Raw genomic sequence first — 23,482 nt, 5'->3', positions numbered from 1 at the left:
TTTGTAAAATAAAGATGCTGATTTGGCAACACAGTCCTGTCTTGTGAATTTGTTGTGGTGGTGGTGGTATACATCGGTAAGATACAGTGTTTTTTCTGTAATGACCACAATAAAGGTGCGGATAAACTGATTGCATTCATGGGACTTACCAGTAGAGGGAGATGTTTCATTAAAAATGACTATACTCCATACCAAGGCGGGGGCATCTCTAGCACTCATCTGAAAATACAGGATTGGTGGAAGCAATATGGTGAATTCACTTTTACTTCACCCATGTTTTTACATCAGTGCAGACTGTGATAAACTGTTAGGGGTGACATCCACTTATTATAGGACAAATGAAAGATTAATGACAGCTGTGTGATGATATTATCATTGATAACGTCGTTGTTAGGTAAAACGAAACATATTTGTAATCACACCCAAACCACATTGTGTTTACAAAACCTTAAATGACAAGTACATTGTGCCCATCTCTGCTCTTCCCTTGTGTGTGTGTTCTGTCTGTCTCTGCTATAGATTTATAAATGAGTCTCTCTGCCCACCTGGTAGTGACAGTGGTGCCAGTTGGACGGGAGAACTGACCCAGGGGACGAATCTCCTAACATCCACGCCTGACCAGTCAAATCTTAGAAATGAACATAATCAGCAAGGCTGGTATATAGAGGAGTATGATGAGCATTACTGCATAAATACAATGCAAGCTCAGACTCTACTTAAACAGCAGATTCAAACATTTTACAGGACACAGATTAAACCTAATCCTACACTAAAATCTACCTTCATTGTAGATCTTCCGGTGACAATTGTATTTAATCCAGGACTAAGCTGAATCTGTGTCCGGGAAACTGGCCCTCAGACACCTGCGACTCCTGATGCCGTGACCACTGTTTGAAGTTCTTCCAACCCACTGAGCTGCCACTAGAGGGGGTAGAGGATACACATGAGTTGCCGTGTTCTATTCAAACTCTCACCTCAGAGACACAAGGCCTAGGCCTCTCATCTAATATTGATTTTAGATTAATAGATGATGATGATGATGAGAGCAGATGACACTAAAGTAAAAGTAATGCGGAATGCCCTGTTATTTCATGGCTGACACGTTGTCTTCTGGCGGGTGGTGTCATTCCTACACGATGCTCTGAGCCACAACCAAGTGAAGTCTTGATATCTGACGTGAGACAATGTGGCTGACCTTTATGGGGGAGCAATTTATAGCTCTATTAATGGAGATTCTCCCTCCCTACCCATAGATCACACACTTCAAAGGTAGCATGAAAAGAAGGAAATCTTAATTGATGATTTTCATCTTCTTTTTTATTGACATTGTGTAGGCTATGAAGAGGATATGAGGTTACACAGGAAATTATCTAAGATACTAAACAGGTTGCATATGTGGATTGAAACATCCAGCTATCTAACATCTGAGAAGATTGAGTTGACATCATTTATTTACTAACCACATTCCTAGGTAGATGTGATCATTTCTATTGCAACATACACACTAGAATTAGTTATAGACTGTAAGCTGTGTTTCTTTTGAGCTTTTGAGACATTTGGCACAGAGTAATTCTACCCTGATCATCCAATGCATTACCTTAAGGTTAACATAACCTTTAGGCTAGACATAGGGGTAACTGAAACCTGGTTTTGAGGGATCCCAGTCACTGAGCTTTGGGGTAAGAAATCTAACCTGGGCTAAAAGGAGTAACGCTTGACCCTAATGAGGCTTTTTGCTGGAGAGCAACAACATTGAATGAATGTACTACCACCTAACAGCCCCTTTTCCAACTTGCTCTCCAGTGGAATGTTCTGTTTAGTGTTCAGCAGTGTTATTGCTTCTGTCCCTACAGCATTGAGAAATGCATCTACAGGGGAAGATATATCCATCTAACTGCACAGCTGTGCTAGAACAACAGCCCAGGAGCTGTTAGTGTGCTGGGAGCAAATAATTCTTTTTCATTATCCAGGTGGGATATTCATTTTCTAAACCCAATTCATTCAACTCCACAGTAAAGTTCCAAACATCAAATCAAAGACATCAAATGATGTCCAACCCTGCCATTTTTTACCATAAAAAATATTAGTATTGGTTAATAGAGACCATGAAACGTTGATGTTGTTATATTGTTTTTACAATGTACGATGTGGCCCATATTGACATACTCTCACTGTGAGAGCACAGAATAGCTTTTGTGCCCTCCTGTCTTTAATTGGAGAAAGTGGGCAAATATAGAGGAAATTAAGGAAAGTGGGCTACATATTATGCATGAATCCACGCTCTGTTCCCTAGCATTCGAGTTGTGCCCAAATCCAAATATCAAGGGCTATCAATAACAGAGTAATTCAGCCTAGATTGCAATTGGCATTTTTCCTTGTGCACTAGTGGAGTATATTTATTGGTCTTTCTGGTACAATATTTCTAATGGCACTCAATGGAGGAGCTAATTTCTGTGGTTGTACCACATATTTGGTGACATTACAATTTTCCAGTTATATTTTCCATATTTTCTGTAATCCAATTCATTGGACAATTTCAGCATTATGTACAGTATGACCATCTTACAGTAATATGAAGAGTGGTTATACTGAAATTATGGACCGTGCCACACTCAGGTTAAATCACTATGACGAACTCTATTCAGCAGTTTGGGGGCTGTGCTCGTTTCATCATCACTAGAGTTAGGGAGTGTACAGGTCAGAGCCTTTACCCTTGTCAAGTTATAAAACGTAGTTCATATATTTGACCCGATTCTGACTGACATTTATGGATGTCTGTTACTCTGCCTGAATTACCTCAGCGGGTGCAGTAAAACCTACAGCCCTGGCTGGTTGTGTTCAGACTGGCACAGGGATGGAAAGGACTGTGGGCTGCCCTTATGCTGCCAACACTTCCAGTAAACCCACAGACCCTCAGCTGTCCGTCTAGCCCTGTCAACACCCATAGCACTTAACACATAGCACAACTCTTATTGTCTCATTTAGTCCCTGTTGGCTGCATGGTACCTGTTTGGTTCAAGTGAGATAAACTATTGTATGGGTGTTGACGTCCACGTCAACATGTCAGTCATATAACTCATGATAGTTCATAGATCTTGTCTCCACTTTCATATCATTTTATCTAGCAAGGCAACACATGTCTTGGATTCGTGTGACCATTTACCAGTGCTTTTTCCATTTGGCGGAAACATTTAGTTCATGCGTTTTATTGGACTTGCAGCTATCATGGGAACAGTTACGAAAATGGGATTATGTGCAACAATGTGCTCCATGTGCAATCTCTGAAACAGACTGTGTGAGACAAAGTGAGTGAGTGGATAGTTAATGCTATTGATAGATATTTCATGTAACTCGTAAATACTATACAGCTTGAGTGTTACAGGACTGACACACTGTAAAATCAGTTCTAACGACATAACTTCAGTATATCTGCATTTGAAATCTTTCTCTCTCTCTCTCTGCTTTATTCGTCACAGTCAGGTTGCAACGGAAAAGTTGCAGAAAATGGTCTCTTCACATGCTTGACTCTTCCTAATCTCTCTCTATTCCCTTTGGACACGCATCAGTGTCCTGATCAGCACAGTGCTTTAGCCAGGTCACACAGTGGAAATGAAGAACGTGGCAGCAGCATGACATCATGCAGTACATCCCAAAAAGCTTTCCAAAGGAACAAAGAATGGGAGTCCCAGAGAGGTCAGTAAATCAACACTTTAATTGAGGATGAAACACAATAAGACATAGTGATCCAGTATAGCATTGCACCATCCACTGACTTGTAGAAAAAATATGACGAGAGGTTTAGTTTTTTCTTTTTTTCAGAAAAAGCTCAATTTGACATGTTTCCACACAGAGAAAAATGCAAAAGTGGGTTGGAAAAACTTCAAACAGTGGTCATGGCATCAGTTTTTACCCCAGGCTTAAAATCTATTAGTGGATCTACACATCACCACAATTTGAAGTCAGTTCAAGTTCAGTTCAAATGATTGGTCTTGAGGAAAGCAGAATAACTCCATATTTGATACCAGTCTACCCAATAAACAATGACAGGGCTCTTCTCTTCAAAGACCTATACTACATTATCCAAGTGTGACTCTCAGTTTCTAAATGTATCCAATGACTACCATATGGATGATTATGTTTTTACTACAATAATTTTGAATGTGGTTTGAATCTATGATAGGAAAAATATATTGGGTCAGACTTTTATTGCACACAATCTATTATTAGACATATTCCATGCTGTTTAGAACTGTGTTTTTGCTGACTTGCAATGAGTCAGTGATGATATGCTCAGTGTGGTGTCATATGCCAACTCAATGGAAAACCACACAATAGTAGAGACATGTCAGCGATGGAAAGAAGAATGAAGTAGAGGTGAGGGGGAGGTAATCCAGATGCCAATCGGTGAACATGGATCCTTTATCAAGTGCTGTCTGACAGCCTGTGTCACTTTAGTAAAGTGAGAATGATGGAGGGCTCAGTGTGTGGATCAGTACTCAGCAGTAGAACGGAGAGAGAGAGAGAGAGAGAGGGGAGAGAGAGAGTGAGTGAGAGAGAGAGAGAGAGAGAGAGGAGAGTGTGCTGACAGAGAGATGGATGGTATGATTTTCTCTCCGCTGACACCTTTTACTTTTTGTCAGAGTCAAATGCTGTGTGTCAGTGCATTTTCTGTGTGTAGGGCAGTGGAGTAAGGAGGAGGAGGGAAATCATAAGAAGTATCATGGCTCAAATTTGACCTGCTACATAGACCCTAAGCCACAAAAACAAACTGCTGGGAGCCTTGAAATGCATCCAGATCAAACGTATTCTCAATGCTCAGACACACTCCGACACACATCTTTATAGCTTTTGATATATGACGTATGAAGATGTCCTGGAGCCTCTAGAGCAGTGACATACAGTATTACTTCATTTTTTTTATTTTTATGAATTTATTCTCTACTGTAAATAAATTAAATTAAGTAATTCTTCCTTCTTCTAGCATGGTGACTGCCAATGGCCCCAGGTCCTAGCATAGATTACTTTTTCTTATGACGACTGATGGATAGATGATTCACTTACTTAGACATGTAAGTCGCTTTGGATAAAGGCATCCGCTAAATGCCATAAATGTAATGTAATGTATTGGCATTAATGAGCCTGCACAGTATGAGTCAATGTGATTAAAAGATGAAGCATTTGAACGGATTCTCTCTGCTTAGTGAGCGTGAAGTACTGAAGTAGAACATGGGTTTTCCATGTTGGGCAGGAGGTGGGGGTTCAGTGAGGCCACACTTAGTGGGTTTGTTCCACTGTGGTGTTTCGTAAGACAGACGCCCTAACCAGAGGGGGTGTTCTGTCTGTTTATGGAGACAATGAGACACCTTTCTCTTGTTCTAGCACAATGACCCTCACTTAGTCAGAGAAGAAAAGCCAGACTGCTGAGCTGGTGCAAGATTTTGCTTACACTTGCATATGTATCCATGACTAGTGCGTCTCTCTGGCGAAAGACCGACAGATCCATAAATGGATGGGACATTTCACTGTGACCCAACAGATTGTAGGATGAACAGAGATGTGTTTAGAATATGGTGGTTTTTTGAAAGGCTAAATCAGATGTTCTTTACCCATCTGCGGTGGGTACTTGTCCCAGGTTCACCACCAGGCTAGATGTGGGCGTCAGCTGAACAGTGAGAGTGGCTGAGCTAGAGCCAGCTTACTGTCAGAGCAGGTTTCCACTCCTCCTTAGACACAGCGCAGACCTAGGCATAATTGCCAAAATAGACTGTTACGTAAGATATTGGATCTGCTGCTGAATGCTCACGCTTCTTGTGAAGAATTATTATTGATTATATAGTGAACTGAGATCAAGACTGTTCAAGTGACTCACTCTCAAAGGGTGATGTTATAGGTACATGGTGACTCCTCAAAACAAGTTCTGGAGATTAAATGTCAAAATATACTGACAATTTCTGCTAGTTTCAAGCATACCCCATTTGTTTCTTCACACACGTCATCCATTTGTGGAACGTTTTTGCTGCATTCGAAGTGATGAGAAGGAATGGCATGGGCAACGTTTCATTTAATTTCTAAACCAGACAGGAAATCTTCACCAAAAAACTCAATGAACCCTACAAGAAGATCACACTCTTGAGTTAAAATACTGAAGCCTGCAGTATGTCTGGAGTATGAGCCATAGAGATGTGCTAAGTAAATGTTGCCAAAATGAATGCCACGTGTCTGACGTTAGTGTTAGTCATGTCTGTGAAAGTTGATCAAAAGAGCAAAGACTTCTACTGTGTCACCCTTCATAATTCAGTTTTAAGTGTTGTATTTTTACCCTGCCTTAATGATGTCCTGGCAGAAGCTGAGAGGGGACAAGTCCAAAAGTATTTAATAAACTTTTGCTAGTGAGCCATCTTTCAGATGTGTCCAATAGTTTATTTGCATATTACCGGTATATAAAGAGAGATATATGTCTTTCTCGATCCCTTTGAGAGCTCACTGGAGTTCACATTTTGGTTAAATTTGATGTATCATCTCTGTGATTTACCCCGCTGATTAATAATCATTCTATCTGACATTCATCCTCACAATGGTAAATGGTATGGTTTGTTTATAAACTCATGGTGCGTCCTCTAGTATGGGTATAAAGCGCCTTCGGAAAGTATTCAGACCCCTTCACTTTTTCCACATTTTGATGTGTTATAGACTCAATTTAAAATTGATTAAATTAAAAGAAACAATACTCCAGAATGACAAAGCGAAAAAAGGTTTTTAGAAATGTCAGTAAATTAATTAAATTTGAAAGACAGAAATACCTAATCTACATAAGTATTCAGACCCTTTTGCTATGACACTCTTAAAATGAGCTGAAATGCAAAAATGTCATCAACAAATCACTCAATAAGTTGAATTGAGTCCATCTTAATGCAAGGATAATAGCTCATGTAATTTTGGAATTAATATCTTTTGTTTTTATAATGTCTCTGATTTGCATAGGAATCAATTACACACTGTGTGGATCAGGTTATCATTACAAACTGAGCAAATGGAGAGGAACAAAAACGGCTCAGGAATGTGAATGTCTATAACCAAGTGGCCAAAAAGAATCCCTTAATGGAAAATAATCTCTCTCACATCCATAATTGTGTTTGCAACAAGTGATACAGCAAGTGATCCTTGCATTAAGATGGACTCAATTCAACTTATTGAGTGATTTGTTTGCATTTTAGCTAATTTTAAGAGTGTCATAGCAAAGGGTCTGAATACTTAAGTACATTAAATATTTCTGTTTTTCAATTTTAATTAATTTACTGACATTTAAAAAAATGTGTTTTCGCTTTGTCATTCTGGGGTATTGTGTGTGGATTGATGGCAAATTCTTTTAATTTAATCCATTTTAAATTGAGTCTATAACACAACAAAATGTCGAAAAAGTGAAGGGGTCTAAATACTTTCCGAAGGCACTGTAGATCAGGTAATGTTGCTACACATTTTCCATGATCTATTCTCCTCCAATGGAGGGCGGGACAATGTAGTGAGTGAGCACAGCACATGGCTATTCTACAGGTATGTTTACTCTTTTGTTTTAATGCCTTTCATTTAATAATTGGGTATAATTTTCATGACATTCCTCAAATGTACTTTACTTTAATTACTGTGTATGTATTCTATTAACATGGTACTGTAGGCTGGTCGATAGGCATAATTCAATTTAAATATATCCCAGACAAAATTATGGAGAAAGTATACATGTAAACAAAAAGATGGCAAAAAAACCCTCCACCCTGTGAGCACCTCTGGTAACACCAGTAGAGGATCAGCTGCAGCATGATGGGACATGGTTTACTGTCCAATTCATTCCCTGTGAAAACACAGCTGACAGCAGTGACAGTACTGGAGATAGATGCCTTCCTCCATCTTATCCAAAGACTATTTATCTTTGGGATCAAGGCATCGGAGCTGCTGATTTGTGAGCCAACAGAGTGACACTTCTCTGAGCCTTTGTCGAATACCAGGTTTGTTAGGCCAGAGAGAATCTCTCAGCTGCTCCCCTTCCTCTAGTATCCATCTGTGTGCTCTCTGATGCAATGCTATGACCTTGTTTATGTGATTCTATTCCAAATAAACACACCCAACATGGCTTCTGTGTAACTTGGTTTGTAATCATTCTCATTGGTTCGCATATGGTTCTTATTCAACACATGTGATCAGTTGGATGCTAAAGGATAGATTACCTTAATAGAAATTAACTGTGGACTGAAATGGTTTGCCATACTGCCTCATAGTGTCTTCACATCCTAAGTTCTCTGTCAGAGAATGGAGAATATTCAGACAGTAGTAGGCTACATGTGCTTAACAGTAGCATGCCATTAGCCCATAGACATGTTTATCTTTCCCCTTCTTTTTCCTATATTTTCCAGTTTGCTTTGGGAATCTCTGGTGCATTGGAATAGAGGTGGTTTCTGCTGTGAGAGGAAGGGACCGTTGCATGCCTGAGGTTTTGCAGGCTGTCATGTTTCATTTGTCATCCCCTCTTCCACTGGTTCTGTGGTTGATGAATGCTAGATCTGAGACAGTGGCTCTCCTCACACAGGGACTAATATCGTCCACAGGAGAGTGGATGACATCTTCATCACAGACTGGCTGTAATTACCCTAATCTCCATGGTTCCTGTGGAGCCAGGACTTGTTTAGCTTGGCCTCTGAGCCACACAGTACAGTCTCTCTGTGCGCAGACTAGAATACGATCTAAAACACATGATCATACAGTATAGTACATCTAAACACACACACTATCCCTGTCAGGGTCAGAAGAGCATATTGCTCAAGGTTGTGTGTGTGTGTGTGTGTGTGTGTGTGTGCGTGTGTGTGTGCGTGTGTGCGTGTTTGCGTGTGTGTGTGTGTGCGTGTGTGTGTGTGTTTTGGGGAAAATAGAGTGAATTGAATATATGCACAAGAAACCACCAAGGAAAGAGAAGGAGCTGCATTGTTTATTGCAACTGTAAAGTGATACATGATAGCTTTTATATTACAAATATCTTTTATGTACAGACAAAATGTGCTGGATCCATTTCCACCAGCAATAAATTTATACAGTACATACACTGCTTGGATTTTGATGCAAGCAAATGAATACCTGGCCTTAACGTGAGGTTTGATGTCACATATCATGAAGCAATATTGAAATATGACAGTTGCAAGTAATCATTATATCTTATAGAATATCACTCTATAATCTATGTAATTCCTGTCTGACAGACTATTTTTGTAAGCGAGCCAGTTTTTTTTTCCGGGTTTTATAGCACCCTGTTACCTGCACTGCCCGACACCAGCATGGTGTACAACCAGGAATGAAAAAAAAAGATGTTTACCATGAGTTTCTATGCCAGATATCAGGTCATGACCGTTTACCAGTGCAGTAGAGCAAATTACCCACACCCCATTTGTAATCAATGAAGACCATAGAGTTTGTTACAATAGGGTTACTTAATAGTAGGCCTAGATAATGCATAAATACCTGTACCATGAGTTAAGAAATGTGATTATTGTTTCCTATAAATAACTCACCTGAAGAGTTTGCTTTAAACAACATAAAGTCACTGGATATAATTTCCTGTGTCAAATTCATCCTCATAGAATGGTTTATTGCATTATTACACTGACTACAATAGAGGATTGCTATCCCAAAGCTATGGTGTTGTCAACTGACTTGACAATACCATATACCAATACCTGTCTTTTTTGCCATTTTATTTTCAAGTCTTACAAGAAAAGCAATTGAAAACAAAGTTGATATTCCACAACAAGCAGTAGACAGTAGGCTACCCCTCACATACTTCTTGGTTGTTACAGTACACAAACAAAGGAATCTCTAAACTGTTCCCAAAGTAAAAAGGGAAGAAGCAAGCGTACAACCACACCAGTGCATGTGTTTGTCTTCATGAAGCACCCTGTTCGCCTCGTGCTACTAAGAGTTCTGCCTGAGGGCCAAGATATTGCACTTTCTACATCATTGTCTTCTTGATCGAGCAGTGTGAAGTGCCACTTGAGTTCAAGAATTGTTTGAATTTAAGTTTTTTCTAGCAGAGGAAGCTTGATGGAAGTTTGTAAAAAGGTGGCCATTCAACTTGTTTTATCACCTTTTAATGATAGGTGTTTGGGTTTGGTCGGATCATCATAACCACCTTCTTTAGAGAGTAGGCCCCTCCTCTGAACTCAGCCCAATATACTCCATCTTGGTAGCGACTGCGGTAGTGTCCTCCCCTGTACCACACTCCATTGAGGTTGGAATGGGCACATGCATTGTACCACCAGCCCCCCTTCTGATAGTGGGCGCAGTTACCTAGGTTTAAACAAATATGAGTCAGACAATATTGTACACCATGCTATGTAGTTGGTTCAGCACTGGTATCATGTTATCGTGATAGTGTGTGCAGGCTGTAATCTTTTCCTTACCTGTGTACACATCATGGTCTCTATCCAGCGTTGTGAACTGTTTGCCATTGTGCCAGGTGAGGGAGTCACCGGCGTTGCCATGGTAGCGACCCACCCTTAGTTTGTAGAAGTCGGCCTCAGGCTCCAGCCTGAAACTGGCATACTCGGCAAACATCTTCCTGCCAGACCAGTCCTCCAGCGTGACTAGCAGTTTGTAGTTGCCCTGATTGGTCAGCCAGTAGATGTTCTCCAAGCCCAGCCAATACTCACCATCGATGTTCCCAAAGCCTTGCTGTGAGGGGCAGAGAGAATACATCACACTCAACATGACAGGCTCTCTTAAACTGTTGGTCTGGTAACCTGTGGGATGATTTAGGACCTCTACTACCTCTACAATGCCCTGAAGTACTTAGAGGAACAGTCCTTTCACTGCTTTGCCAGTTAAGCTCCATCAGTCTTGGACTGTTGTTTATTATCAGGGAAAGTAACAGCAAAAGGTCCATGAGCCTACATTACAGCCAGTATTCAGTGCTCAGATTGGCTCCCTATGTGTGACTTATCAAAAACATACTCCTGGCATATAGAGCGCAGTGGGGGATCTGAGACCATGATGTGGACTGCTCTGGACCAGATCTAGTCATAGGTGGTGATGTGGTATTCATTACACCACACATGCTTTGAATCATGGGAAGCCCCTCTCTGAGAATTGCACACATGTAATTTCTGAATCGCATGTGGTTTAAGGTGTATTGTAAAGGTCTTAGAAAGTTCTCTTGTATGACACTTGGCAATGTTTTAAACAAGAACCTTGCAAATTGTCTGTCTGCCCTCTAATGTTCACCATTGAACTGCATCGCCCTGTTCAAGTGCTTTTGATCCGTTCAATGGCTCCGGAAAACAAATTTCCCGCTGGCAATAGTCATCCCTCAGTATTTCATGCTGTGGGAAGTTCTGTAAGTACAGGAACCCAGTGATTTCTTTCCCTCATAATCCCATGCCATGGTGTAAATATAAATCATTTTCATGGACCATGAATAGTTTTGGAGTGGCCAGATTTTGCATTGTGGCATTTATTGCCAATATGGCCGCCTCTCTTCCACATATGTTTCTCATTAAGTGTATGCATCCTGTGAGGACTAATTTCACAAAGACTCAACTCATGTTGGTGTGTGTTATGAGTCATAGGCCAGTGGAGTGATTGACAGGTGCAGAACACCGTAGCTACCACGTCAGAGAGCATGTGCTAGGGACCACTCTGAAACCTCAACAATTACCTCATTCATTCATTCACATCTGTTTAACGTCATAGACATGAGACAAACTAAGTCACATGCGGCACATCAAACTAAGTCACTGCCCAGCCTGTACAGTTTTACTGAATGACATTGCTATTGTTAGAGTTAAGCTAATAGCTGCACACCTTGTATGTCTCCCAGTTCCTGAAGAAGTTGACCGAGCCGTCCTGCCTCCTCTGGATCACCGTCCAGCCACCAGGGTCGTGTCTCTGGTCACACCACACCTGCATGAGGCGGTTGGCATTCTCTGGCTTCACCAGGTACATGCCACTGGCAGTGTGTCCATCGTCCAGAGCCTGGAGACAGTCCTTCCACGGCCCTAGGAGGAAGAGAGGGAGACAGTGATGAGGCAGCAGCATAGGGGAGGCAAACCTAATACATTTGAGGATTGAACAGCGATTTTTCACTTATGTATGTGAAAAGTAGTGTTAATTTTCTATTCTTCATGATTTATACTCTATGTAACTGCTCTTGTGGGACTAACAGAGTGCTGGAAAGATTGTTGAAATGATATCGTATGACTTAGCTACTGTCACTGGGACTCCCATCTCTCAGCAGGAAAAGCTCTCAACGTAAGCCCAGAATTGACTTTGGCTGCTGCTCTCACTTGGGAAATGGCTGCAGGCTATGCAGCCAAGAGTAATATTGGCATATGGGTAAAGGGAGTCCTGATTGCTAAATGATGCAACAGTAGCACATGGATCAGCAGGTAGTCAATCTCCATCCATATTGAGAGATACAATGTGCTTGAAGAATATACTGTCAAATAGCAGAGTAGGAAAGCCTCTGTGCACTGCACTGCCCTACTCTGTAAAACAGGAAGCACATTTAGGTAGTCTACATTCATCAGAGAAATATCTCCATTGGAATTGTGTTTTCATATCGCGTGTGCTCACAGTGTGTCCTTGCGTGTCATTTTCTTGTCATCTTCTTTATCAGCCATGACATCTGTCCTGAGACACAGTAGTCTCCTTCATCTGGAAAGGCCTCAGTGTTTGTGTGGGTGGTGTGTGGCTTTGAAATGAACTCCCAGCATGGCACCCAGCATGGCACTACATGCCACTCACAACCACACAATGTGGCATGCAGCTGTTTCCATACACCAGACGCGTTTTTTCTCCTCTGAGAAGTACAAATACAGGCTGTACTCTGTCTGGGTGAAAGACTCCATCTTTAGATCTAAGGTTAACAGTGAGTGGGAGTGGGGAGCATGAGGTTGTGTGTGTTTGGGGTTGAGGATTAAGGTCAGATGAGGTAAGAGTTAGAGAATGTGTGTTCCTCTATGGGCTGAGTGGGTGATTCGAGTTCCACAAAGACTTTTTCTGCAAAACATGACTTCAACTCTGATTATCTTGATTTTCTGTGAGTGTCCACAACATTCATCTGACCGCTTCTTTATGTTCATTCTACTGGGGCGAAAGGATTTCCAGAATTGGACTAATTTAAGATAATCCCGAATAGCTTGAATCTCAATCAAACCTCAGTAGTTCTTTGCCAGGGAGACTGCTGGAACCATTCCCAAATTCCATAATGTTCACCCTTTCACTTCACATTTCATTCATCTCAAGTAATTCCAAACTTGGAAGTTGGGCACTGAGACAGAAATACTTTTGCCAAAAATGCCATAATAGTTGTGTTGTGAAAGCAAATGTGAAAACAGAACATTAAATGAGGGTCAGGGTTAGTGGTTGTCAATGGATTAGATCATGGATTCCTTATCTCTGAATAGCTCTTCATCCAACAGATGCACTTAAGTATATAACATCTGCTTTATGACTTACTGGATAGAAATAACAGACCCACATGTTGAGATGGATGCCCTGACAGCAACTGAGAGACTGAGCAGGATTGTGTTTTATATTGTTCCGCAATTTATGGTTTAATGAGGAATGAAGTTTATATTAGATTCTGCACATGTTTGGTTATACGTCTCACTTGGTTTTCTTGCAGAAATCAGTCCATATCTGTAAAAATTAATTGGCTTATTGCCTCTTAGTCATTACTCTCCCTCCTTTCCCAGAACTATCCAGTCAGCAGATATGGAAAAAAAAACTTTTATTTGGCCGCTGGCTCCCCATCCTAATTGGATGTGAAAGTGTTTACCTATTCAACATTTTACACTGATAAGATTTGCCAACTGACCCCGTTGGTGGACAGTTCTACACAAACAAGAGGAATGGTGGACATCAACATTGAAATAAGCAGCGAGGTAGTGACAGCTGGTCTGTATCTCGTCACATGGTCTTAGATTATGAAGACAGGGAGTGTGTGTGAGAGGAATGGTGGAGGGAGCTGCAGGCCAGTCGGAGAACAGAAAAACAGAAAGAGGATGTCAGGGTTTAACAACAACATCATACTCACTGCCAGGAACAGAACCACAAGGAGTGAAGTCACAGTGACAGGGAAAGATAAAGTGTCACACACAGACAGAGGCAGCCATGGTGACAGATGTTGAAATCTAAACTGACAGGACATGATTGCTCCAGTTGCTACACAGAGATTAGAAGAGGTAAGGGAGGTGAATTACTGCTGAATTAGATGATATCATCCACCTCCTCCTCACCATTGGCTCTATGGAATATCACTGTTGTACAGACACAAGACAGAGCTCAGCCCTGCCCCTGATAAAGCCTGCCTCTGTGGCGGAACATCTGACTGATCCAAGCCTTGTGGGGCTGGAACAAATGACATCACACACACTAGTTTTCCTCTGTCTTTTCATACCAACCCCCTTCCTGTTCTCTCTCTCTCTCTCTCTCTCTCTCTCTCTCTTTCTCGCTTTCTTTCTTTCTCTCTCTCTCTCTCTCTCTCTCTCTCTCTCTCTCTCTCTCTGTCTGTCTCTTGATTCTCCCCTGTCTCTCCCCCTTGCTGCATTGTACACGACTGTCTCTTTGTGTGGAAGGTTTGTATAACCTTTGGGTTGTAAGTTGCACAGCCCTGGACAGGAAATTACTCGCCTCCCTTCAAACATAGTGCACAGAGCCCCCGGTTCACAGCTCAGGGAGGACAAAACACTGTTGCACAAAAATGTACAGAGAAAGTGTACCCTGGTCAAATCCACCGTGAACCAGGGCTTTGACTACAGTACATTCAAATGGAAGGATATCTCAATGGAACTAGCACTGGAACCATAGGCATTAAGTCTTACACTCTCTCTACTCAACTGTAGCAGAGTGCTTCTTGCCTGCAGCAGGGTTTCCCTCATATCTGGAATGTTATGGTCACCATTGTAAGGGTTAGATTGACCATGAAATGGAGTGTAAGCTGGCTTTGTTCCCCTCAGCAGTGGGTTCCTGGCCCAGGGTGTGTTGGGAGAGACCACACAGTCCCTTGTCTCCACACTCTCCCTCATATGGCGTCTGTCTCCACCGAGACACATGTCTGCCTGGGGCTCAGCACTCAGCACTCAGCACTCCCATCCAAAAGCAACAGCCACTGGCAGAGGCACCATCTAACACCTCATTGTTATCCAGTTGAACCAGGATGACCAGGATCCTATTGTTGTTCTTTCTATTGTATTCAGGCAACTATGCACAATCCATCAATAAAACATCTATTTATTTATGCCCAGCTGGATGATGATGAAATTAGAGACAGTGTCTCACCGCTTTGCTTTCATTGGTCCAGAGGGACCGTGTTTCGGCAGTGATCCAACCATCCACAGGCACACACTAAGATGTGTTTACCCTTTCAATATGCTTTGTGAGGATTATCTATCAGCTGACTGTTGTATCAAGCCCATTAGATGATATGCATCTCAAAGGCCTTTGCACAACGGCAGCTCTGTTCTCAGTGTGAGCCCCTTTTCTCAGGGAATGCGTGAGACGTATTATGCCCATAGACAATGGTACAAAGAGTGGATAGCTGCTGTGTTGTCTTGTGATTAATGATTAAGATAGTCCATGAGAAACTAACCAACACACACATTTGCACGCAAGTGCACGCGGGCGCGCGCACAGACACGCGCACACATACACACACACATACACACACATACACACACACATACACACACACATACACACACACATACATACAGATCCCTCTGTTTTTCCCCCAGATGTCATGATACAGACTAGCACACAAGTTTATCTGTTTGGTGAAAGTTCATAATCATTAGCCAGCTGCTCTTTTTTCCATTATGCCATCAGCCAATTAGAGTTCTGATTGAGAAACTGAGAGGAAAAACTATACACATGCACTGGATTAAAAAAGAGAGGCTCACCAGAGGGTTTGTTTGTGGTGGAGGGGCTGTCTATGTCAGTGGGCATGGTGGGCAGGGTGCGCGGTGGGGACTTCTGGTTCTGGTCACTCTGGATCTCATTGGTGATCTGGTTGGTAATGCGTGGGAAGGTGGGGGGCTGATAAGGCTTGCTGATGGGTGGTGATGGTGGGGGTGGGGGCTGGGGCTGGGGCTGTGCTCGGGGCTGGGGCTGGGGGACGGGGACAGGGCGGGGGACACTGGCTGGCCGGCTCTGACACCTCTCCTCCAGTAGGGCGATGAGGACTGACTGGTTGGTGGCCAGGGAGGCCAGGTGCTGATATTTGTGCTCCAGGTCCTTGTAGCGGTTGGTGAGCATCTGCATCTCCGAGGTCTGGTTCAGGATTTTGTTCTCCATCTGCGACAGCTCCAGGGCATTGTCCCTCTTCCTGATGATCTCGTGCAGCAGCTGCATGTAGAGCTGCGTGACCCGGGAGTTCATGTTGCGGCTCTCCTTGCGGAGCAGCTTCACCTCGTTGACGATGCCTCCATCCACCTCCACAAGCTGCTGCAGCGTCTCGATCTGCCTCTTCTGCTTCTGCAGTTCCCCATTAAGCAGCTCTAGCTCCTGCTTGTTGACTCGGTTCTCCAGTGCCGCGTCCGGCTCCCTGGAGTTGACACAGATGGCTCCTGTCACCTTCTGCTGGGGCACAATGAAGGTGTAGGAACACTTATCAGCCTCTGGGGGATCAGGAGCTCGTTTGCTCCGCCCTGCGTACAGGAACTCTCTGTGCTGGTCATCCTCGCTGCTCTGAAACTCCTGGGCCCTCTCCCGGCCCCTGGCCTGGCTGCTCTCCTGGCTGCTCTCCTGGGGGTTGGGCTCACCTCCACACACCAGGCCATACACCAACAGCAGGCCCAGAAGGACCACTGCAGGGAGCTCCATGAGTCTCTGAGGGGGACTATCTCACACACACACCTGGGGAGGCAAGGGGATACATAGAGACAGGGAGGGGTGGAGAGAAAGAAAAGAGGAAGTTAATGGTTTGATCAACATAAACATATACAGTACTAAAGTTCTCATTTAAATGTTCTCACTCTAACCACACTGTATAAAGTTTCTGTAAATGGATTGACTGTGCTAGAACAGCCTTAATACAATCATATTCACAGCTTTGATTCCGCATTTCTACGAGAACATGAATCCCCAGATACTGTATAATCCAATGGTGTGGTTGGGTATCATTTTCCACCTTGGGCAATGGTGTGTTTTCCATTGGTCTTGTCTGTACAGGGAGAAATAGTAGACGCTGACTTCCACATATCATCTGGGCTTGCCCATTCTTCTCTCTACCTTTGTTATACTGATGGTTATAATCATAATGAATGGGGTGTCACCAAACCTCTATCCACCATCTATTATCAAACACTGTAAATCTCAGCTCAGAGTAGAAGACAACAAGTTCACGTGAGATATGATCAGGGGACTGAGCTGGCGTGCCATCATGTCTCAGAGCAGGCACCAGGCTGGTGTGAGTTTGTGTGTCTGAGAGTGTGCCTGGCTCGCCATGTCTCAGAGTGGGCATTATGTAACCTTTTTCCTGGCTTGCCTGTTCAGTCCACTAACCCTGAGGCCTACACTTACACACATACAGGACATCAATGGAAGCCTTCACAGCTCCACTGATTGAGACCAGAGGCAGCCTGTCCCTCAGGACGGCCTGCTACTAGTCTGTGTTACCTGAGAGAGGCAGGCACACCGCTCAGGGAGCCTAGGGACCAGCTCTGGGCAGGCTGAGGCCAGGGACCCCCTATTCATTACACAGCCCAGCTCGGCATAGGGGAGGCTGGGGGTCATTAAAGCTAAAGAAATATAGGCCACCATAAAGGAAGAGAGCAGGAATGAAACCTCTCCCACTGAGCTTGGCCATGGATGCTGTAACTTTGTGTTATTTAAGATCTACTGTATTACACAAAAGTCAAAGAGGAATGTAAATGTTGATGATTGATGCTGCTGTATGAACACATATCATATTACTCAAACACTATAAAGTTTGACATGGAGTATAGTTCTCATTTATGTGAATAGACATGGTTAGGCACCTCCACGAACCAGCAATATTCATCTACAAAAGCTTTTGGTTGTAAATGATATTTCATTATTACATGTGTTAAAAGGAAACAATTAGAATGTCTGTGGTCTTATCCTCCCTCCGCCTGTTTTTATGTGAGCTAATAAGGCACTGATCTATCTAGTCGCTGTTTAAGGTCTGGTGTGATGATGTGAAGGGAGTGTGTTTAGCTTAGCTAGCTGGCCTGGCTCAGGCTCTCCCTTGGGTGACTGCCACTGCTTGAGGATGACATGTGAAACCACTCCTATCTGCTCCTCACTGCAGGCCTGGACATCACTGCTGGTGGAAACTTTTGAGACATCAGCAGCTGATGCTATTCATAGGCCTGTTTTTAAATATTGATCAAATTGCATCAGACCTGAACCATTTACCAAAAGTGAGGTGATGTGTATGATTCACAAGATAAATTATTTTGTAAATATATATATAATCTCTTGAGTATTTATTTTAGATATTGGAATCTCATCCAAAAGTAGGAAAGTATTTGAACTCTTAAACATTCTTACTGTGCTGTGGAACATTACTAGCAACATTGTAACGAGAATGTGTAATATCTATCTTACCTGACACAGTTTGTCTTTATACATTGGGGGATTTTGACTATGATACAACACGTTCTGTTACTTTCACATCTTTAGTCGTGTATATGGTTGACAACATCTAACCAAAACTCAAACCAAGAGCTTTTCACAGCAGTGCATAGAAGAGGGAGAGCTTGGCTGTTTGTCCCAGATTTCAAAGTGAAGGCATTTTTATTAGAGAAATAGCTGGGGGCAGCAGTTGAAGGGGTTGTGGTGTTATTAGAAGCGGAGGGGATGCCACTGAGTGTGCAGGAGAATGTGACTCCTGTGTAAGGATAACAAGGGCCTGGACCCCTGGGACTCCTTAATTGAAAGCTGCTGCAGATTGGATTACAGAGGAGTCCTGTGCAACACTTCCCCAGCGTCCTGCAGGAGAGGCCTTTCTACTCTGCTGCCCTCCACACTGGGAAGCATGGTGTACTGGTGAGTGAGGCTGGCCTGGTTCTGTGGAGCCTATTCAGCATCAGAATGTCCTGTCCTGTCCTGTCCTGTCCTGTCCTGTCCTGTCCTGTCCTGTCCTGTCCTGTCCTGTCCTGTCCTGTCCTGTCCTGTCCTGTCCTGTCCTGTCCTGTCCTGTCCTGTCCTTTTCCTGTCCTGTCCTTATTGACATGAAGAGACCCAACCTGAAGGATACCCCGGCCCATGATGTTCAGAAAGCCTTCAGCAGCAGAAGGGAGCAGACTTTTGTTTTGGTCTTGTTATCCTGGGCATAGGGCCAGCACATTAGGTTGGACAGATGGAGAGCAGAAATGTAGAACTCTCCAAGAACAAGCCCCTGTAAGATCTTTGGCTGGTACAAGGAACGGGGGGTGGACAAAAAGATACATTATGTAATTGACCTCTTAATACTTAGAAATCATAATGATGATATGATCAGATGATAGTAGATACGATAACATCATAATCAATTAACTGTAAGATTAAACCTGCTTTGAAAGTAAGCAAGTCATTCTTATACAGAGGATCTGTTTTGCACATCGTTTTGAAGTTCGAAAGAGGCTTTGGTTTAGTTTTGGTTTCTATCAAGGGTTTTACTATGAAACTCATCTGTGGATACAGTGTGTGGGACCCTTTCATAGCACAAAGCCCTGCTGTATGTCGTCATCCCAGCAGCTTCTGATTAACACAGAGAAGATAGCAGAGATTGGTTTCAGGGACAGTATCTAAACATAGTATGAACAAACAAAAATAGTGCTGATGATGGATTCTTTTCCTGCGAGAGCTCTTTTCAGAGGGTAAAGAATGAATTCCTCAGATTAAATTCCTCCCAGGGACACAGAGGACAACACACTGATAACGAATCGGCTCGCAACAGGACCATCAGGGTTAATAGAGCAGTCAGGGTCTCCTCTTAGCAAATGTCTGTTTTTGGCCAGGAACTGCTATGGCTTCCCTCTCTGGAACCTGAGCTCTCTTTCTATGCTCCCCTCCATCACTGCAGAGGAGCTCCATATGCGGTTAGCCCTCCAAGAGTCTCCCGGGCTTCCCACCACCTCAAAGAAGAGGAAAATGCCTGAGCTTGTGGTGAATGCGTGTGTGTCTGAATGAGTGTGTGTCTGAATGAGTGTGTGTCTGAATGAGTGCGTGCGTGTGTGCGTGCGTGCGTGCGTGCGTGCGTGCGTGCGTGCGTGTGTGTGTGCGGGCGGGCGGGCGTGTGTGTGTATTCAGATAACACCACATGCCAGAATCAGGCTCCCAGGGACCAGAGAGAGTCCCATCTGCCCCAGGAGAGAGACCCTGTTATTAACCCATCCACCGTCACCGCCAGAGGGAACAACAGCCCCCCCCCCCCCCCTACTACTCCTCCTCCACTGCCGGCCTAGCATAATTTCACTTAAACAAGCTGCCATTGACTGGCTACTGGTGATGTCTATGATTAACTGGTGTTGAGAACCTTCATACAGTAGGACACAGAGGACACCTCAGGACACTGAACGTCGCTGTGCTGAAGCTCAATTGATAGACCACAGAGGACAGTGTTGCCATAGACAAAATAACTACCCTTTTAAATGACTGTGCCTTTCAGGTATGCAGCATTTCAGATGATAGCTTTCTTGCTTGTTTGTGTATCAGTGCTTCATAATCACAGGTCTCATGACTTTATCAAATCATCCCTATGGTTTTTTCTCTCCATATTTGATTGAGTGTGACAGGCAGGGCTTTGTGTGGGTCACTGTGTATCTGTCCAGTGTTTTTGTTCATGCTCAGCACATAGCAATTAGAAGGTGAGCGCCACTTCTGATGTCTCTCGCCCCAGCCCCTCTCATTTCGGCGTGAGTGTGGCATTCCTCACATTCCTCGCCACCTCATTAGAGTGAGCTGCCATAGACACAGACACAGACAGACACAGACAGAGACATTGCTGGTGGTGGAAGGAGACCCTGTAGTCACTGTAAGCCCCTCTATTAGCCCCCATAGCAGTGTTAGCCGTACGCATCTGCCTTAGACTACCTCAGTCCTCTTATCATGCCTGCAACTGCACTAATACAGGTTCACTATTACACTCAATCTATACATAACCTAACCCTAACCCTAACCCTAACCCTAACCCTAACCCTAACTCATCAACAACATAACACCTCTCAAACTACAGCACATTAATTGGGGAAATTAGCACCAATTATGGTGAGAAATGAGCTGGTTATATAACATATAATATTACTTGGATCAGAGTCAATTGAACTTTGCTTATGGTAATCTGGGTTATTACAGTATCTTGAAGGGGACCTCATTCTTTCCTCAAGCATGGTAACACTGTAGACATACAGTAATTAGCCCCAGCCTCAGCCCCAGCTACCTGCACGGTTTGACTGCTCTGATGGTGAGGGAAAGTAGCCATTGGTTTTACTCCTCATTGAACAGAAAAGTTCTGGTTACTAATACTCCCATTTTGGAGGGTTTCATTATTTGACACAATCAAACTGTTTGTGTTGTGCTGTTGTTGTGTGCTGTTTTGGCTGAGACCTATCCTCTGATATAGCCAGGCATGGGGTCTCAGGAACTGTTTTGATAAGTTCCGACATTCAGCCTCAAAGCCCCCTTGTCCAAACACAGCACTGGCAGCAGAGACAAAGCAGAGATTCAAGCCTGGCCGCTTCCCTGTCCACTTCTGCCCAGGGTTACATCCTGAAGCATGATAAAGCTTTGCCCGATAGTGATACTCATTCATTCATTAAAAGTATCCATTCATTAGCTATCCATTCATGTACAAATCTTTTCAAACCCTGTGATTGGTATGAATTGCTTTTTAGATGCCATCTATTGTTTGATTTTTGTTTTGTGAAGAAAAAATATCTTGTCAATGTTCCCTCTTTGATTTGATTTGTTTGTCATTTTGTGCTGTGATATTTTGAATAATCAAACCATATCTAAGGAACCAACTACTGCTGATGTGAACCATATTACAAAACGGACAGAGGGACAGCCTTGCACAGCCCTGCTTACCAGCATTAATATAAAGATGCTCACGTTGAAAAGCCCAAACTCCTGCTAGTGACCCTATTCACTATTCACTGTCTTTGTAGTCTGAGTATGTCTTTGGAATCTCTGTGATGACAAGCTGAGTGTTTATCAGTAGTTAACGGGCACTTGCCCCTGAAAAGCCCACTTCAGTCTCTCTCTGTTGTGTTGACCCCTCTCTAGTGTGTCTACTTCAGACCCAGCTGCCTTGTTAAAACCACTTAGAGTAATCAGAATGTTTTGCCTGGGGCAACAAACCTGTCCTTGTATGTTCAGATAGCACTTAGGGCTAAGCTTAAAACTGATCAGCATCTCTTTAAACTCAACAGCCAGCTGCCAGAGACTCACGCTGTGCAGCTTAGCACTCAATTTCAGAAAGGAGTTAATGCATTGTCAATTGCTAACAGAACTGAGCTCATACAAGTAGTAACGTTCACCTTGAGGTTTTACACAGGAGCAACAGTAGAAAAATAAGTATGTGATAACTACTTTGACTACTATACAAGTTGTTCAATAAAGACAGGTTTTTGACCATTGATACAGTGAAAGTCCGATCCTTACCAGATAATTGTAGACTGTTGCTTGTTGTCTCTTCAGTTTCCTTGCCCTCCTGGCAGAGCTGATTGAAGTGTCCCCTTGAAGAAAGTCATCGCAAGTGTGAAAGCTGCTCGGGGTTGTCCCTCTGTCTGTTCCTGGCTCTTTGTCACCTGAGTCCGTCCTGGCAGTTAAAAGGTGACTGTGGGTTGAAGCCTATTATTAAAACACCTTCATTACACAAACAGCAAACAGAAGCTCAAGTGGCTGGGAAGTCCTCTGTAGACATTGGGCAAGCCTTTAAAAATCCACTTCAAAAGATTTGAGACGCCAAATAAAAGATTAATTCCAAATGTGTTTGTTGATTGAATTAGATTTCCTTAGAAGCTTTCAGTGAGCAGGAGGCAGTGAGAGGCCATTGTGGTCTGTGTGCTCTCTGTGGCCCGGCAGTAGAAGACTGTCACTTTCTCACTACTGAGTCCATCACTTCTGCCTCACGGCTCTAAGAGGCAGTCTTTCTCAACTGCCCCCCTAACTCCCCTTTCCCCCCACCTCTCTGTCTCTCTCTCTCTCTCTCTCTCTCTCTCTATCTCTCTCTCTCTCTCTGTCTCTCTCTCTCTGTCTCTCTCTCTCTCTCTCTCTCTCTCTCTCTCACTCTCTCCTCACTGCTTTTACATGATGAAAAAAATGCTCTGGCACAATGTTTTAGTAGGCTGACAAATTGAGCTCAGGTCCTCCCCCTTTTTCCTTTCTCCTCCCCTTGGCACAAAGAGATTCAAAAGCATGAGATACAAGCTCCACACATACACACCTCCCCCCCAACCCACCTCTCTCTCTCTCTCTCTCTCTCTCTCTCTCTCTC

At 43.3% G+C, this 23,482-nt stretch overlaps 1 protein-coding gene across 1 annotated transcript; it reads right to left on the bottom strand.

Moving 5' to 3' along the window:
• Positions 1-8,976: 8,976 nt before the first annotated feature.
• On the bottom strand, positions 8,977-23,138 carry angptl2b (angiopoietin-like 2b). Its single transcript, XM_083672920.1, has 5 exons — positions 22,648-23,138; positions 15,939-16,893; positions 11,839-12,032; positions 10,440-10,710; positions 8,977-10,326 (listed from the first exon to the last, which is right to left on the bottom strand). Exons 2-5 carry the CDS (start codon positions 16,858-16,860, stop codon positions 10,127-10,129), a joined length of 1,587 nt encoding a protein of 528 aa, XP_083529046.1. The 5' UTR covers positions 16,861-16,893; positions 22,648-23,138; the 3' UTR covers positions 8,977-10,126.
• Positions 23,139-23,482: the final 344 nt, after the last annotated feature.

This window comes from Argentina silus (assembly GCF_951799395.1).
Source record: "Argentina silus genome assembly, chromosome: 7".
Classification (NCBI taxonomy): domain Eukaryota; kingdom Metazoa; phylum Chordata; class Actinopteri; order Argentiniformes; family Argentinidae; genus Argentina; species Argentina silus.
This window is presented reverse-complemented; position numbering and strand designations above follow the sequence as displayed.

Coding starts and splice junctions, on each gene's coding strand:
- angptl2b (XM_083672920.1), bottom strand. CDS start 16,860: ATGGAGCTCCCTGCAGTGGTCCTTCTGGGCCTGCTGTTGGTGTATGGC. Junction 12,033..15,938: donor CACCACAAACAAACCCTCTG/GTGAGCCTCTCT, acceptor TCTTCCTCCTAG/GGCCGTGGAAGGACTGTCTC. Junction 10,711..11,838: donor GGAACTGGGAGACATACAAG/GTGTGCAGCTAT, acceptor TGCCCCTCACAG/CAAGGCTTTGGGAACATCGA.